General features: G+C 46.1%; 2 protein-coding genes across 5 annotated transcripts in view; one reads left to right on the top strand and one right to left on the bottom strand.

Annotated features, from left to right (window-relative positions):
* The window catches only part of EFR3A (EFR3 homolog A), a 188,040-nt gene extending 180,623 nt beyond the window's left edge, over positions 1–7,417 (top strand). The window contains exons 26-30 of one of the 4 annotated variants that reach the window (XR_002642014.2): positions 804–902; positions 1,545–1,736; positions 5,068–5,122; positions 6,186–6,268; positions 7,152–7,417. The gene's annotated coding sequence lies outside the window, so the exon portion shown is untranslated. Of the gene's footprint in view, positions 1–803; positions 903–1,544; positions 2,089–5,067; positions 5,123–6,154; positions 6,269–7,151 lie in introns of those variants that run through there. The other 3 variants (XR_016388280.1, XR_016388282.1, XR_016388281.1) reach the window with 3 other exon arrangements.
* Positions 2,987–18,442, bottom strand: part of KCNQ3 (potassium voltage-gated channel subfamily Q member 3) — a 64,640-nt gene continuing 49,184 nt past the window's right edge. The window contains exons 12-17 of the mRNA XM_089899198.1: positions 14,136–14,338; positions 13,130–13,232; positions 10,638–10,769; positions 8,035–8,127; positions 5,880–5,964; positions 2,987–4,251 (exon numbers count right to left, since the gene is read on the bottom strand). Coding sequence (XP_089755324.1) covers positions 3,517–4,251; positions 5,880–5,964; positions 8,035–8,127; positions 10,638–10,769; positions 13,130–13,232; positions 14,136–14,338 — 1,351 coding nt within the window. The 3' untranslated portion in view covers positions 2,987–3,516. The remainder of the gene's footprint in view (positions 4,252–5,879; positions 5,965–8,034; positions 8,128–10,637; positions 10,770–13,129; positions 13,233–14,135; positions 14,339–18,442) is intronic.

Genomic DNA, 18,442 nt, shown 5'->3' with positions numbered 1-18,442 from the left:
ATGCATACTGTTGATTAATGAGCTCATTTGATGTACAGTATATACCTTGGGGTTTTCTGGCTATGTCTTCATGACAACTAGAGCTTTATAATATCAACGCCATGTCTAATAAGTCTAATCTCTCAGTTTCCAGAACAAACACAGTTAGTGAATAGAACTTTCTCAATTTGATTTTTTTTCCTCTCACAAAAAAACACAAAAAACCTTTCAGTATTTGCTTGTATGCTAGTCTCTGATAGTCAAAACTCAAAATTGATCTCAAGTATTTTCTTCTCAGCCCAATAGGATCACCCTTCACCTAACATTTGGAAAGTGTATTTATCTCATTAATGTTGATCCTGCTAAAAGACGACCTCTTCAATTTTGCATATATCATGTTGTGACACAGAGACTGAATACATATATCATAGTTTCCCTCGAGAAAAGCATCCTTCATTTGCCATTATTTCATGGAGTTCTGCTGAAACTACTGCAATTTCCTGGGCAAGCTTCAGAACCACTGGTTTATCTGAAGTAGAATAACCTTGGGCTGTGTTATTTGCCAATTCTGTTGGATTATTTCATCATGCTGTTTTTTTTTTTGACAAAAAGAGGTTTGTGGAAGCACACACTGTTTCTCCTAATAACTTATGTTTAATCCCAGACTCTGAATTTCTACTTCATCAATGCCAGCCATGTTGATGATGTCGTCTGTGGGCAGGCAACTTGAGTAGGTTTGGTTTGCATTTCTGGAATGTGTTTTTTTTTAAAAGGAATATCAAAGAATATTCTAGATGATTTTTCTTTCTTTTTTGTTTTCTTAGATGGGAAAGAACAGCTCTTAAGATTCTTATCATTTATTCATTCACGAAGATGTAATTTGCCTTTGTCTACACTGATAAAGACAACATGCTGCATTGGAGGTATGGAATCGACACAAACCCAATCCCTGCCCATCAGTTACTAAAAGAACCTAAGGTAATCCTCTAACTTTGGAGCCATGGTAACTATTTTTAACCTGAGGATGAGAAAGTCTCACTCTTCCAGCTGGGAACTCCATTGAGTTCTTGGAAAATGCCTCTATTTGTAAGATACTGAGGCCAGTAGGTTCTGCAAGAACATTAATAAGTTAGAAAAATAATTGGTATGTTAGATGGCTCCATCATTTTTGACAAAAGATTCCAGGAAGGTCAGAATCAAGAACCGAACTCTAAGGAAGGGGCATAAGGTTTCTTAGGTCATCAACTCCAGTGGCACTTGCAGCCATACTGAAGGGGGTCAGGAGGCTCACATGCCCTTTGCCCTTCGGATAGCCAGAAAGTCAAACGGCAAACCATGGGGGAGGGGGTTTCACGTCTGATGTATGTGCGCACTCTTGTGTATTTCCTACCTCGGACTTCAAAGCCAACACCCGTCCATTCGTGGGACTCTCCAAGTAAAACTCCTTTTTTACCCCTCACAAAGCCAAGGAGTTCGGGCTTTGGTTTTAAGTCCCTAAAGTCAGGGGCTGACCCTTCATTATTACTGTACTCTGAGCCTTATACATGGTACCTGTTGACACATAGGTTGAAAGAAACCAATCTCTGAGGAAGGAGCTCCTCTCTCCAATGTAGTGCAAGATCCCTGCATTAGGTAACGATGAAACCATCCACCATCATGTCTGCCACAGCCATTATGGCTCTTGACAAGACTGCGAGGGAGAACGTCGGTGGGACGTAGACACTCGCTTAGGCCATTTCAAACATCCTGTCATCAAGGTAACCATCCACAATGTGTGCTTAGACTTATGAAAAGACTGAGACAATAACACTGCAGTGTAGTCATTTAGCTAATTACCTCAAACCTAACGGAAACCTTTTCCATCAGTGTGTTTCAGAGAATAGCAACATCTCCTAGCAGGATGGCTTCTGCTTCATATTAATGCTTATATAGTAGGACAGTGAGCTCAGCTAGTCTTAGGGCTATGTGTGGTTTAAAAAATCTAGAGGAGGGGGATTCCCTGGTGGCGCAGTGGTTGAGAGTCCGCCTGCCGATGCAGGGGACGCGGGTTCGTGCCCCGGTCCGGGAAGATCCCACGTGCCGCGGAGCGGCTGGGACCGTGAGCCATGGCCGCTGAGCCTGCGCGTCCGGAGCCTGTGCTCCGTAACGGGAGAGGCCACAGCGGTGAGAGGCCCACGTACCGCAAAAAAAAAAAAAAAAAAAACCTAGAGGAGGAAAAATGGATGGTTGTGGAAATTTTGTCTAGTTGCATATTAATGAATGTTGTAGCTCACTTGTATTACTACTTTGTTCTGGATCCAAAATGCAAAGCATCCGGCAAACATGTTTTGCAATAAAAGCAGACATCCTCCTCCCGCTGGGTAAACAGTGTCACGAATGCTTTCCACACAACAGAGTACAGGCATCTCGGTCCTGTTGTGTAAACTGCAGAGTGGCGTGGCAGGAGGGACCAGGGCCTGGAGTGAGTCAGCTGACCGGGCTTTGAGTCTCAGGTCTCTGGGGAACAATGGAGTGGCCCTGGACATATGTCTTTACCTGGGCCTAAGCTTTCTCATTTTTACAAGGAAGGATGTGGACTGGATAATTCTGTGCGCCCTCTTGACTCTAGTTCCTATTTGAGATGGATATTTTATACAAGTATCTCGGGGAAGAATGTGAATTGGAACCTCATTTTGAAGGCACTGAGCTCCTGCCCCGAGGGGCACCCCGCTGCTGATAAAGTCTGTTATCTTTGGCTACGTAATTTGGGAGCGATCTTAACGTGCGTGTGTGTGTGTGTGTGTGTGTGTGTGTGTGTGTGTGTGTATGTGTGTTCTCCCTGCCTAGTCACAACTCATCCGACACGTTACACCTGCCACCACCCTTCATAGATGAGGAAACCGGGGCGTGATAGTTGACGATGACAGACTTAGTGAGGTCCCTTTGAGAGCTTCTGGAAGGTTTTCCCAGGCTTTCCTTAATAAAATAATGTTTTAAATTCTTGGTTTTGAAGATGTGATGACTATCTCGTTCCTGCCCTCACGTTTTTAGCTCAGGAGGCAACGTCACTGGTACGCAATGTATTTTTGTTGAGAGAATTATTTGCTTGCTTTAGAAAACGGTTAATTGTTGGACTGTTTTACATAAAGGGGCAGTGACGCTAGAAACAACGTAAACGACCTTCTCTGCTCACCCAACCAAAACCCAAACCAGACGACCACACAGACACATAGCACGGCTCCTCAGTCATTTCTCCCTGTACTGGTCCAGGCATGATTCAAAGTAAGAAGAGCGGATAAATGTGTATCCTAAGGAGGTTAGCGGTACCATTTATATAGTGTAAAGTCATGCAAACCATGCTCGAAAGGAAGCGGCTTCACTGTGGTCACCTGGAGAAGAAAAAGGCCATGAGAAGCCCCAGCCCAGGTGGGGCTACCACGCACATGCACGCGTTTGATGCAGCCACTGGGGATCTCACAGGTACATGGCGGGTGTGAGAGCAAGTGAGCTATACAAAGTCTGTCTACATTACAAGGAGGAGCCAGCCCACAACCCCTTTTAAGTGGGCTTGTTGGAAGGGGTCCATATCGCATCAGAAATACCATCCCCCGTGGATGACAAAGGCATGGAGCCACTGGGCGTGAAGGGGTCTGTGTCCGTGTCTGTCTCACCCTCGGCGAGGTACCGTTTCTCCCTCATCCAGCTTGACCCCCCGCTCGGGCCAAACACAAAATCGTCTCTGTCTTGGGAGATGCTGAAGCCACTTGGAGAGCGTTCCAGCTCCTCGTGGTTGATGGACATCAGGGACAGGGGTGTGTCACTGTCCCGGGTGATGCTGCGTCTCTGCTGGGGGGAGACCCGGTCCGAGCAGGGACTGTGCAGTTCAGCCTGGCAGTGGTAGCTCCCTCGGGAGTCGAGAAGAGTCAAGATAGGCAGGACGGTGGGCCTTTCCGCATAGGTGGTCGCCGAGGAGGAAAGGGCGGCGTGAACCTTTCCAGAACTGGGTGCCCCTCGGGACAGGTTCACGGGGTCGTAGGCAAAAACCCCGTAGGGGCCGGCCTTGTCAATGGGCACCTGGTGGACGCTGTAGGGAGCGCTGGGGGCGCCGGTCTCAGAGTCGTTACACATGATGGTTTTCAAATCCGCTTCCCTGTGGTCCTCTCGCTTCTCCACCTCAGCTGGCGAAGAGGTCCCCTGGGTCGGGCGGAAGTCGGTGACGTGCACCTGCAGCCGCTCCATGTGCTGCATATGCATATCCACCAGGAAATCCAGTTTCTTCCCCATGTCGCGAACCTGGAAAATACAAGGAACCGTGAATCGCTGCTTTCTCCGGACCTGCGGGTAGTTTTACTGGTCGGGAGGAAAAACTATAGCGTTTACTTTTCAGAAAGGAAGAGGGTTCTTGCAAGTCGTAATTATCATAACAGCTAATTATTTTGTGCCTCTTAATTTTGAGCCTTGCGCATGGATTAGTGCTAATCTAAAAAAAAAAAAAAAAAACACAGGGCAAGGACTTTCCAGAAAGCCGGAAGCAGAGAGATGGGTGGAGGACAAGTTTTACCCGAGGAGGAGGTGGCCTTGCTGCTGCGTTTGGGTCTAGGAGCGGGAGATCTTGATTTGCAAACATCCCCTTACAGAAGCATCTAGACTGTTTGTGTACATTTCCCCTACCTGGTGATGTAAGCCCCAAAGATACAAGGGCAGTGGTTAGCAAGAATTGAGCCTCTCAGAACTGGAGACCCTGCCTAGGGGTCTTGGAGGCCAGGGGAAGATACACTGAGATAAGCTGCATCCATCTGTTCCTACCCACACAATTGAGAACGTATCAAAATCTTTGAGTGCACAGACACAAGTGTGCATTCATGTGTGCATGGCATGTTCTTTCCCTGACAGTTCATAACTCACCAGGAAGCACTGCAGGCAGGTCTACCATCCTCTCTTACAGATGAAGACACAAAGCGTAGAACTAGGTCATGGCTGGGTTGGTACCCAAGCCTTAACAATAACTAATACTTCTCTAGCAGTTAGTATGCACTTTAAAGATATTAACTTATTTAATTTTCGTAACAGCCCTATGAGGTGGATACTATTATTCTCTCTATTTTCCAGGTGAGGAAATAGAGGCACAGAGAGATGAAGTAACTCATCAAACATCACAGAGCAGGTAAGTGGAAGAGCTGAGATGAGAAATTAAAAATTTTAAATGGAAAAGGATATTCCTGATATACCAAAAAAGAATAATCATTCAAATTTTCTCTTGCTTCTTCTGCACAGGTCCAATTTTAGGTTCTGAATAAAATAAAAGGATTGATAGGAATCCTAAGGGAAACTGACAGTGCTATTTATCTAGTGTAAAGTTGGGCAAACGATCCTGAAATATAAGCTGCTTTACTGCAGAGAGGAGAGGTGGGCTACCTAGGGTGCTGTCACTGAATAGGTTTCTTTCTGCCCTGAATGAACCCCACCCACAGCCTGCCCTCCTCCAGGCCCCTTCACACCGGCCACACAATGACCCAAACTTTCAGGGAAGGGGGAGAATTACGAATAAATGTGGAGAAGGTCACCAACATTCCTTCACCACCATGAAGTTCATGGTAACAGTAGCCACCATTTGTTGAGTGTTTACTGTCTGTGTGCCAGCTACTACTGTAGATAATTTACAGGTATCAGTTGATTTAGTCCTCATGGCAACCTTATGAGGTATTAAAATCCCTGTTCTACATACGAGGAAACTAAGACTCAGAACAATTTATTCACTTGCATGTGACCACCCAACCAGTAAAGTGCTGAATCGGCGATTTCATTTCCAGATCCTTTTATGAATGGTAGATTCTCAAGTATGTCATCTCCCTATGAAAAAAATGACATTTGAAAGTAAATTTCATATACTTGTTTTTTGGTGAGAGAAAGGAAGGACCTACCTGCCTTTCGACTTTCACAAACTTCCCCATCATGCTCTGGTCTTCAGTTTCGGATGTGGATGGTCTGGCCACATACGGTTCATTCCTAGGAAAGAGCCCATATTGCTGTAAGATCGTGATAGCTACTTTTGCCTTGGAAGGTCATTTCAGCTAGGTGGGCTGTGGCCCCTGGAACTATCCTTCTCGTGTTCAGGCTGACGTGGTCTGGAAGAGGCCACGCAACTCTGGAGGCAAATGGGCATCAGGAAAGGCCAGCATTTTCCTGTCTTCAACAGGGACATCTCATGCTTACCGTGTTTACTGCAGGAAAGTGTGAAGTTTAACCAGTGGACCGCCAGGGAAGTCCTGAAGCTGAATATTAAGCTGCTCTTAGGAAGCTTTGTGTCAAGGTTAGTAACTGTGCCCAGAGTGTTTGATTCCTTTAAATTACGTTCCTTGGCCTTTCCGTCTCAGACGACTGGTTGAGGATGGAGTGGGGGAGGGGTTGTCTCATCTCTGAAATTCTACACAGTGGGGACCAATATTCCAATATTTCATCTGTTTCATTTAGTTAAGACTGGGAAACAGATGTGAAATCTGGAAAATGATGCAAAAGATGCTATTCGTAGGTAACAGGATGGAGACGTGTGCTGCATTTGCTCCTTGGCCAGGCACAGTTCATATCTGCCTAAATTCCAGTTAGTTTCAGTATTGCTCTATGTAGAAGAGACCTTTCAGGGCACCTAGCTATTGCTTGAAACCATTCATGTCTGGCACTTTCTAGGCAGTTGGTTTTTCTCTCTAGGCTACTGACTCCTGCTAAGACCCTGGCCTGTCTTGGGCTGAGCAATCTTGAATTAAAGCAGATGTCAAACACTGGTGGCCTGTGTGCTGAATCCAAGCCCACCAGTGTTCTCGTTGGCCTGCACAGGGTTCTAAACATTTAAGCCATCTCAGAAATGGGGAATTGTACGTCAAATCTGGATATGCAGCTTTTCTTGAGAAATCAGACTCTCTGGAAACAGAGGATCTTCATTGGTAAAATTAGCAACAGCAGAACAAAGTAACAATTACCTCCTTGGGATGGGGCACGTTCACCCCTTGCTATTCTATCCCCAGGATTGAGGCCAAAGATTAGATGCTGTATATTATCCTCCTTATGTTCGCCCTTCTTTAATAATAAGGAGCCTTATTATGATAAGGTGCATAACATTTCTTATGCCTGCCTCCCTTCACTCATGTTACCTGCCTTGAAGACATTTGGGAATAAAGAAGTGTACACTTCTTTTACAGTGGACTTTCTAAAGCAGGCATCCCCAACGCCCGGGCCACGGACCGCTACTGTTAGGAACCGGGCCGCACAGCAGGAGGTGAGCGGTGGGCAAGCAAGCGAAGCTTCACCTGTATTTACAGCCGCTCCCCGTCGCTCGCATTACCGCCTGAGCTCCGTCTCCTGTCAGTCTTACAGTGAGTTGTATAATTATTTCATTATATATTACAATGTAATAATAATAGAAATAAAGTGCACAATAAATGTAATGTGTTTGAATCGTCCCGAAACCATCCCCCCCCCCCAACCCCCAGTCCGTGGAAAAGTTGTCTTCCATGAAACTGGTCCCTGGTGCCAAAAAGGTTGGGGACTGCTGTTCTTTATAAAGGACGGCTCCTTGTTCATGAGGACCTAACAAAGGACAATTCTCAAACATTTTTTGAGGGACAGCGGAGCTGCTCTGTTGAAGGACACAGCTCTACCTGTTACCATGTTATCAGGGACCTGACATCTGATTTCCTTCTTGGGCTCTGTGGGTGATGATGCAGGAAAAGCCAAGATAGCTGACCAGGAGTGCCTTGGGCTCTGCCAACATGACATATTCTTTCAGTTCCAATAAAGCTCATAAGTCTCCTCTTATTTTATAACTAGGAAACCATTAGTTTCATATTTAATAGCCATAAAAAGCAGTGTCACCTACAGGGTCTGGGTGGAGGGGCTGCAAGTCTTTTGTACAGAAACCTCTCAAATGGCCACAGGCCGGAATAGGCTTCAAACTCTTTCTCTTCATCTGGTTTAGGGGAATGGCAACGTCACCCCACCGTGAAGGAACCCAGCTGAGATTTGGGGAATGCTCTGTGGGCTTTGGCACCACACAGCCTGTCAGCCCATGACCATAGGCCCCACCTGGGAGATTGCTGGGATGGGTAGGTGAATGCTTTCTGAGACTTCTTATGTTTTGGAGTAGACGGAGGTCCAGGGGTGAAAATCATATCTATTCTGAAAGAGAGCACACAAAGAGAGGGGATTAAATTAAAAACAGCTTTACATGAAAAGAGAAGAAAGCAATTCATTCTCTTCCTTCTGTAGTCAGCTGTGGGTTTGGAATATAAAGGAGAAGAGAAACAAGAGAGCGGAAGGGGGAAAGGGAAAGGAAGAGGTGACGAGAGAGAGAGAGAGACAGACAGAGACAGAGACAGAGGGACAGAAAGAGAGTAAGAATTTATAATCTCAAAGTATCATTATCTTTTTTCGGTCCAGGGGTACCGGGAGCATCTCTCTATCCCAGGGGAGAGAGGCAGCCAAACCACTGAGACAGGGTGACAGTTGTGTCTTGTTATTTCTTACAGGAAATGTCATGTGTGCTACAGCCTATGTGGTCTTCCGGCTCATTTATTCCACCCAAAACATCTAGTTAGGGAGTTTTTCTTCCTAAACCCTAGCCTCTGTTTTCAGCTGTGCTCTCTTTTCTCTGCTGCTTTGCAGGCTTCTCCGACCATTAGAGGGATGATCCAACACTGGCTCCCACACCTTGATTCCATTTCTGCTCAAGCCACTAGCTCCCTATCTGCGCCACCCTGAGCACAACAGGAGACAAACGCCCCCCCCACCCCCTCCCCTCATCAAGTTGCAGGGCTAGGGCAGGGGCAGGGTGTGGGAGCAGCCTTGAAGGCTTATCACAGGCCTAGGACCGCTAAGACCATGCACCCAGAAGAAGCCATGCCTTACTCTCTCTGCAAACCCAACCGCTCCTCCGGTGGCCCCACCATGTACTAAATCACCCTTCCTTTCTCTCCGGCCTCCTGCAGTATCAGCATGGCTGGGGGTATGTGATTAGCCCACTTCGGCAGTCAGCCTCCCGCTAAGACTCAGAAACTCATGTGCCTGATAAATACCAAGCGTGATGACTGTGCAAAGGTCCACTCAATGCACATTAAGATGGGCTGATATTTTTGGAGGCCGGTATGTCCTAGACATCATGTTCCCTCCTTCCATCTCTCAGAGAGACATATTGCATAAATAACTGCATGTTAGGCTCAGAACTCGTTCACGCATCCTTTTGCTCGGCAGGTATTGAGCGCCGATTGTGTGCCCACCACTGTGCTGGGCCGTCACAGTTGGTATTCCATTTATGGATAAAGGAAGGTCACAAATAAGCATTCTTCCAACCCAGCAGCATCATTAATGGTCAACTCATTCAACATGATGGTCCTATTAACTCTGCAGGACAACCCAATGGTGAAATATTTCAGATGAGAAAACTGAGGTCCAGAGAGGACCTGACTCATGTCAACTTGAAATCTCACACAGGTCTGAGAATGAGCCTCAGGGCTTTGGCTTCCTGATGTCAGTTCTATGACTTGACATCAAAGTGTCCTTTAGTTGTTTTAAATGATTTTCTTTTTAAAAGGATATTTTTACAATTCATTGAAGATTTGATAAATTTAAAAAGTAGAAAAAAAATCACACATGGACTCATCACATCAGTAGAGCTATGGTAACCCCTTGGGGGAAGTCTTATTTCTTTTCTTTAGGCTCCTGTAAGGGAGAGTGTGTATGTGTTGTGTATATTTCTGAATAAACGTTATGTGTGTACATTTCTGTAATCATAGTATATAAATAACACAGTTAATATCATCACAAGATCTAGGTAGACTATCTATAAATGTAACATATGTATGTCCACGTAAGCATCTAAGTGTACTATAAGTAATCATATTATGTATATATATATTCACTAATCACATAAATTTTTATGTCACTATATACATTTTTAACATGTCATTTGATGGCTGCATAACTTTTTAATGAGAGCAGGTACCATTATTTTCTTAATCACTATTTATAGAATTGAGGCAGTGTGGTATGTTACAGAGAATGGGAGTTTTGTATAACCAGTTGGATCTGGTTTGACTTCCAGCTCTGCCACCTACTAGCTGGGTAGTTTTGGGCAAATCCATTGTCCTATGAGCTTCAGTTTCATCGCTGATAAAATGACAGCTATAATGCAATAATTAGGGGGTTATAAGGGATTAGAGACATAAATGTAGAGCACCAGTGCTTAACAAAAATGGAGGCAATTACTGGGAACTGGGAATCAATGCTGTTTCCGTATTTTCACTAGTATAAATAACACCTGATGAACTTTTAATTGGGTGAAATTTTATATTCAGAATTAGTCAACTGGACTCATTTCAGGTAACCCCAATTTTGTTGGCAAAATCCAAAGCAGCACAGTCAGGGGCCAGTAGCACAGATGCCTTTTTTCTCCCTGAGGCCTAATCAGGGTGTTGATCTTGGCCGTGTCAATGTCATAGAAATTCTTCCCAGCCTGTCTGATCTGGTGTTGGTTGGCTTTGACATCCATGTTTGATGAATATGTTTGTTCTTAAAATCTCTCCCCTGCACTGTGGATTACTGAATGCCTTTCACCCTCAGCGCTAAGGTCTACCTGGCTCTGATTCCTTAGCAGTCAGGAGAGCACCATCCTTCCAGGTGTGGTGTCTTACCTCGTCTGAAGGTACTTTATCCTGGAAAGCATGTCAAGATGTCCGGCGGAATACTGCTCAATCACATCCTTCACGTCATAAGGCCTCAAAGTCTCCTTGAATTTTTTTTTATAGAGACGGAATTGTAGAATTCTGCAAGGCAAAGTAGAGACATTTGTACATCAAGAGTGGAGAGTAAAGGAAATTATGATACAAGATGAGCAAACTCTGGGGCGGGGGAGGATAAAAGATCCAAAGAGAAACAACTTGATGAGAAGTTTCAACTCTTGGTCCTGGTTCTACCTCTTGGAAACACACTGAATGAGGCTAGCTAGCGTCTCTCCTTCATGACTACCTCCTTTTACTCATTTGAATAATAAATTCATAGTAACAATAAGAGCTAACATTTATTTCACATTCATTACATGCCAGACACTGAGCTAAGCGCATTTTAAACAATTTGCTAATAGATCAATTCACAGGTGCTGCAACTGTGGCCGAGAGAGCTTCAGCATCTTCCCAGGGCCATCTAGCTCATAACGTCAGAGTTTCCTTCAAACCCAGGTTTGTACGCGGACAAGGCTCACGGTCCTAATCCTGTGTCACACTGCTTTCTATTTGAGGACAGCTGACATCTCTCTTCCTCAATAGCCTCCTTAGTCTTTTGGCTTATGAGCTCCTGGAAGAGAAAAGCTAGCTTCTGTTCCCCGAGTTTTCTCAGGTTCTCAATTAAGTGGGGCACCCAGAACTTGGAGATGCTGAACCCTCACCTCCATCTTCCTGGGAACCAATAAAGTCATCCTAGGTGATTAATGCTCCTTGAAATTCCCATCACGAGCTCAACTCTTGCTGAACATAGTGTCAATTAAAACCTTTAATCATAGGCCAGGTAGGAAACACAGCTTCCCAGGTCCTCCCATCTCATTCTTGTACAGGTCTTTTATTTTTTGGCTGCATCGGGTCTTAGTTGTGGCACGCAGGATCTTTGTTGAGGCATGAGGGATCTTTCGTTGTGGCAACAGGTTTCTCTCTAGTTGTGGCATTCGGGTTTTCTCTTCTCTTCTAGTTGTGGCATTCGGGTTTCTCTCTAGTTGTGGTGTTCGGGTTTTCTCTTTCTTTTCTCTTCTCGCTCGAGCTCAGTAGCATGTGGGATCTTAGTTCCCTGACCAGGGATCGAACCTGAGTCCCCTGCACTGTAAGGAGGATTCTTTACCACTGGACCACCAGGGAAGTCCCACGTACAGGTCTTTTTTATGGTGCATTCAAGGCTCATTTTGTTCGTCATAGCCCATGGCGTCAGCCCCTAAACACTATTTTTGCCTATTGACTGTATATCCAACTCGCCATCCTTTCCAATTTTACGTCATTTTCTAAGCCTGCCCTTTACGTAGCTCCATCTAAGGTAGGTATCAGGAACTATGGCTTGCAGGCCAAATCTGGCCCACTGCCTGTTTTTGAAAGTAAAGTTATGTTGGAACACAGTCCCAGTCATTCATTTATAGACTGTTTACAGTTGCTTTTGCACTACAAAATCAAAGTTGAATACAGCGGAGACCTATGGATCATAAATCCTGACATATTTACTACCTGGCTCTTTACAGAAAAAGTTTGCCAACCCCTGAACTAAGGCATCAATGACAATGCTAAAAAGGATGGGGCAAAAGCCAGACCGTGAAGCATCCCGGCAGAGACCTCCCTCGAGCTTGACACAGATTCATTCATTGGTTTTCTTTGAATAAGACCATTCAACCAGTTATGAATCCAGGTAGTTGTGTTTTTATCCAGCCTCATTTCTGGGACATTATACAGGATGGGATCACGAGGAACCAGGCTTTGCTGAGGGTCACATATTATAAACTATTGTGCTCCCTGATCTACTGGACTGGGAATCCTCTGAAAATATCACGACTAGTTCTCAGAGACTCTTAGTTTCTAGAATTCACTGCCACTATCGCGGAGTGCTTATAAGCCCATATCCTGGTCAAAGTTTCCTTGAAGTAGTAGCATATTTTTATTTTCTTGTGGAATTCAAAACAAAACAGAAATAGCCAGGGTGAATTACAGTCTTGTCTGAAGCAGACAAAAAAATCCTATCCGTGATTATCTTGTTGAAAATGCTAATTAAAAAAGAACTAGATGGATGAAGACAGACGGAAGAAAAGCTATTTTGAGGAAGAAGCCTATAAAAGAAAACTCCATGTCAATACACCCCTGCCTCCCCAACATCCTTTAAAATAAATGGTGGCCGAAGCCAGACAAGAGGGTGACAGTCGGAAACACTGTCAGGGGCCTGTGGAAGCATTTTTATAAAACGGAGAGCAAGGGTCTCCCAGGATGACCTGCTAATGTAGCCGCTCCCTTAGAATTGACATAGTCTCTGGACTTGACTCAGGGGTTACTTGAGGGATCTTCTGCCCACCTTCCCAAAGCCCAAGAGCACTTTACAAAACCGCATCCTGTGGGAGCTGAGCTGGGGCCTCGGGAGCCCACAGGTAGGGAGGAGGGGGCGTTACCTGACGGCTCGGATGGCGGCCTTCAGGGTGGGGATCATGTCTTCGATGAGGAAGTCATTCCCGTAGCCCCTGTCCTCCGCTATGGGGTCGGCCGTCCCGGCCTCTGGGAGGGAAGGAGACACATATCAATGGCAGGCCGCAGTACTTGGAAAGGCTCGGGGACCTGGTTCGGTCAGAGCTATCCAAACTCAACCTCCTGAATCTCCGTTCCCATTTCAGAAACCCCGATGCGTTCTCCAGCTGTGACATCATTCCGTCATTCAGACCCTCTCCTCATCTCCCTTCCGTTATCCAGGTGTCTGAGTCAGAGGTGCCTGTAGGTCAGGACTGTTGCTGGGGGAGAAGGCTAGGATGGAGGTGATGTGAATCCCAGGGTTCCGGAGTGGCCCTTTGGAGGCAGCAAAGGGACACACGTGGGTGTTTATCAGACAGACCCGGGTTTGGATTCTTGCTCTGTCAGTCATTATCCTTGTGACCTTGGCTTGGGGGGTGGTCACTTTCTGAGCCCTACTCATCCTCCCTTTTCGTAAGTGAAAGAGGCACACAGATGTATTGCTCCTACAGCCCCCATGGGGCACTTCTCCAACACCTCTTCCCACCCCTGGGGGTGCTGAGTTCCCCAGGTGTCCAGATCACTCTGCACCCGGCCCCTCTCCATCCTTCACGGTGACCTCCATGGCAATGCACTCATCAGGGCCACCCCTAGGATCCATGGCGGTATGTCCCAAGGCTCCCTGCAGGGGATGTGCAGACACATGTGGTGACCCTGGCCCAGGAGAACAGCTAACGTGGGCCCTCTGCTCCTGGAGTGAGTGCAGGGACCTATCACAGCCCGGGGGCTGAGGGTAAGACAAGTGAGACGCTAATGCAGGGCAGTAGGAAAGGGCTACTTTGTAGACTGCAGGGTTCTTCCACAGGGAAGGGAGGGAGGGAGGGAGGGAGGAGAGGAAGAGGGTGGGAGGAGGTGACAGGGAGGAGACAGGGTGAGGAAGAGGAAGGGCGTTACCTTCAGAGCTCTGCCAGAAAGCGTATGCTTTCATGCGGAAGGCGGTGCGGAAACGCTCTTTATTGTTTGAGCCAACAGGCTTTGGTTCTTTAGAAGGACTTTCTTCTATGGCATCTACATTCAGAGGGGTAAATAGCTTTCCTTTAGTATTGCTACCACGAGGATTAGAAAGGCGAACCCGATCCAAGAGACCCAGCTTTTGGCTACAAAATAAGCAAAAGTGAACAATTTTCCTCCTTGAGTGCAGGCTTTCGTAACTTCCCGTCCCTCTCCATAAAGACGCACACATCCTCTTCCACGCGGGAGTGGGACTCGCGCCTCCAGTGCTCAATCTGATTGAGCGGCTTGGAATGGGACAGGGCTTGGTTCAGATCCTAGCTCGGCAACCGACTAGCTATTACACCTCAGGCGCATTTCTCTGAGTTTCAGTTTCTTCATATGCTTAAGTGCAGCTTAAACGAGATCCAGGATATAAAATGCCAGCCTGTAGCAGCAGGCAGCAAAGCTTCATTCCTCCTCCGCTCCCATCTCCTCTGCATCAATAACTTCCCTTGTACCGCTCCGTGGTGCCCAGATAGTGACTCACAGAGGCAAAGAGTTATCAAGTGTTCCTTGAACAGAACTGAATGACATAAAGCAAGTACCCTAACCTGGTGTCCACAGACACCCCGCCATGGACAGAACTTTGGGGGAGGTCCATGAGCTTGAATGGGAAAAACACTGCATTTTTAGTTTACTAATTAGATTTTAATTCACTAATCTCAAACTGAAAATTAGCATGTCTTTCAATTATGAATGTATGAATAAACCCCAGTAATATCCTCAATGCCCCAGCCATGTCCTGTGACTTTCCACAACAGAAATCACAGGTCATTTTATATCCTGTTATCTCCAGGTATTGCCATGCTCGTCACTGCTTTGAAATTATGGTAGTATTCAACCTGCCACTACATCATGCCATTAGATTCAACACAAAGAAGCACGTATACGACCGCATCTCAAAAGTTTAAGTATTTTGGTCATTACATTTCAACATTATCAGTTTCTTTTGTAACTGTCTGCCTTTTATTTATGGATTCAAAGTTGTTATTCTGAGAAAGGGTCCCTGGACTTCATTGTACTGCCAAAAGTCTTCTTGGCACAAAAACCAGTTAATGAGTCCAACAGAAAGTTGCCCTGGTGCAGAAGCCATCTAGGTGTCCTCGGGCAAACCTGTGACCTTAACCAGACTCAGTTACCTCATCTTTAAAATAGGGATCAGCACGTCCCACTTCACTTGGTTGCAGTGGGATCATGCCTGTCAAGGATTTGGCATGGAGCCTGGGATACAGTAGGTGCTCTATAAATAGTCATTTCTCCCTCTGTTTCTTAGCCTCTGCCCCTCACCTGAGTGGGCACAGGAGGGAAGTCCTTTTGTGTGGTACAGACCAGAGAGACCCATAGTGCTTGTTTCACACATCAGTACACTCAGCTCAGCTGCGTTCTCTCCATCACCCACACGGGGCTTGGCACCCAGCAGGTGTGCACGGACTTGTGGGAGAAATGAGTGAACGAACGAATATGACTATGGGTGGTCAAGTCAGCTTTGCGTCAGCCTGAGATAACTGAGTATTTCTAGAGTCTGCGACTGGTGCTTCGCACCAGAAGCCGCTGCCACCTCTGGGGCCTGGGGTGGTGAGGAGGTCCTGCCGTTGGAGCTGCAGAGGTGGGAGCACCTCGTGCCGAGCAGGTGCCTTACGCTCTCTGAGCACCGGGTCCTCATCGGTTAGGTGGGCCTAACAACACTTTGCTTAGGAGAGATTTGGGGAGCATTACATATGATAATGTCTGTAATGCTTCTTGTCTTCAGCCTGGCATAGAGAAGCCACTAAGAAGTATTTGATTAATGAATGAACGAACAAGTGGATGAGTAATTGTGACACCCGACTCCTTCTGGACTGTTCTCTCTCGCCCGGCATTGTTACATGAACACATGTACATGCCCAGAGCAGATTCAGAGAAATGCCAGTACTCAGATGACTCCATCTTTCCTGAGCTGGTCAAAGTTTTCAGAGTGGTTTCCTGACCAGTACTAGGTAAATGACTAATGAGAATAAATCAGGGTCCAGGGGCTAAAAATACTAAACAAGGCAGGATGTCAACTGAACACACAGAGAAGGCTTTCCTAGCCATGAGCTAAGGGAAAAGGGGACTTTAGGTCAGTCACTTCTCAGGCCCTCTGCTTCCTGGCCCCTGCCTACCTGTCTTGCTATACCGCCAAGCAGATCCATCATCCCATCAGTACCAAGCCCCTTGCCCATCCCCAAGTCCCCTCCTGCATGCCTTGGTGCACTCAGCCATGCCCTTCCTTGCCTTCTCAGTTGACCTCATTCCCATCTGCCCTTTAAAACTGCCCAAGGGTCCCCTCTTGGAAACTAAGTTCTCCCCATCTGTTCCAAAGACAGGCTGTGTTTTTCTCCGTCTCTGTGTTTGGTACACAGGGTAGAGGCTGTACATTCCCACACCCGCCCGCCCCACTCGACTGTGTAGTCCTGGCAAAGAAAGGACTCTGCCTGTTTATCTCTGAACCCACCCCACAGCCTTGCTCAGCACAGCCTGATGGTCAGGACTTCGGGGCAAAACTGGCCTGAGGGGAAACGTCCTAAAAAACATGTGACCTAGGACACAGAACTCATGCCATCTGGTCCTCAGCTCCTTCACGGGCACAATGATGAGGGCCAACCCATGTTACATGTGGCTGTGGAAGGGTTAAGTGAGGGAATACGTGTAAAGTGCTTAGCTGACTGTCTGGGATGCGGATGTGAGAAGCTTTCAATAAATGCTGGCTGTCACCATTATCTCGGTAAATAATCCTCTTCCTACAGAAGCAGTAGAAAGCTAACGACATGTGTGAAAAGGATGGATAAAATTTCCTGAGCCACAAAAAAGTGTTTTTTTTTTTTTTTTTAATGAACTGAGATGAGTTCTCAGGATTTATGTATTATTTTACAGTACTTCTTCTCAATGCTAGTCTCAAACACTCACCACTGTCACAGAACTTGACCTGGGCAGGAGATAAGTGTATGAGGAGCTTAATTTTAAACTAAGCAAGACAAAAGTAAAAAAAGTAATGGCAGCCACTTTGTCCTGATTTGAAATCTCAGGATAACTGCTGACTATCAGATAATGAAAGAACTCTCTTGGTTCTATCTCTGTTGGGATTTAGGATTCGCTTGTTTGGCATTTAAATGTTTCACTGCAACTTCTAACAGTCTGAATTGCTTTGGCTATGTTCACTTAATACCCCACTGGTCACAGAGACCGTTTTATGAGAGATGGATTCTGACAGCATTAGGAATCCAGATGTGTCGGGCACAAGTCAGGAATCTCGGCTCTGAATTATGGCCATTGAGCCTAAGAGGCTTAACGGAATTCTTTCTCCAGCAAAGTGGGTGATCAGCTTACTTCTTAATTGTGTCGCCTGAAATCCAAGACCCCAAAGGATAATCAAACGCAAGGCAAAGTTCATCCTTGAAACTCAAAACCCATCTCTGCCCTTCTCCGTATGGATTTCTAGTGCATGATTCAGGCCGTGTGTTTGGAGGCTATGCCGGGTCTCGCAAGAAAAGCTCTCCTTGAAGCTGACATCAGATTCCCTTGGAAAGCCGGGGTCCCTGATTTGTTAAGTGCAGACAAATGATTTCCAAACACGAATTGGGAAAACTGGAAATAGAAACTAAGGATGGCAAAAGTAAAGTCAAGGCTGTTCTTTCCTGGCAAAGTTGTTCAGCCCCTGCCCTGGGCTCCTGCCCCAGGGAACTCTAAGTTGTGTTAAGCTCCACGCAGTTCCCTGATTTCACACTTCCCAGCCTTGGCACAAGTGGTGACCTGTATCTAGGAAAACCTTCATCCCTTCTTTTATCCAAAAGACCGACTTTTTGTCTGAAACTTCGTCCAAATATCAGTCCCGAGGCACACTTCCACTCTTGGTCCAGTTAGATATCCGTTCACTGTGCTTTCTTAGAGACTTTTCTCAACCATGGCGCTTGGACACCATAATGAAATCTCTGACTTTCGAGGGACTCTCTCTCTCTCTCTCATTTTGCCCCCAGTGGCATGTCTGGAATCGCACTTGATTGACATCACTTGGAGAGTGCTACTGGCTTCTAGTGGGTCAAGGCCAGGGATGCTGCTAAACTTCCTACAATGCACACAGGGTGGCCCCACAGCAAAAACTTATCCCACCCAAAAAGTCAATGGAGCTGAGCATAAGAAACCAAAAGCGTAAGCTATTTGTTCAGAAACTGTACTTTGTCTAATGATCCAGC

This window comes from Delphinapterus leucas, chromosome 17 (genome assembly GCF_059928025.1).
Source record: "Delphinapterus leucas isolate spDelLeu-1000000601 "Yukka" chromosome 17, BTC_Dleu_Yukka2, whole genome shotgun sequence".
Lineage (NCBI taxonomy): Eukaryota > Metazoa > Chordata > Mammalia > Artiodactyla > Monodontidae > Delphinapterus > Delphinapterus leucas.
The sequence above is the reverse complement of the archived record's forward strand: the minus strand, read 5'-3'. Positions and strand labels throughout refer to the sequence as shown.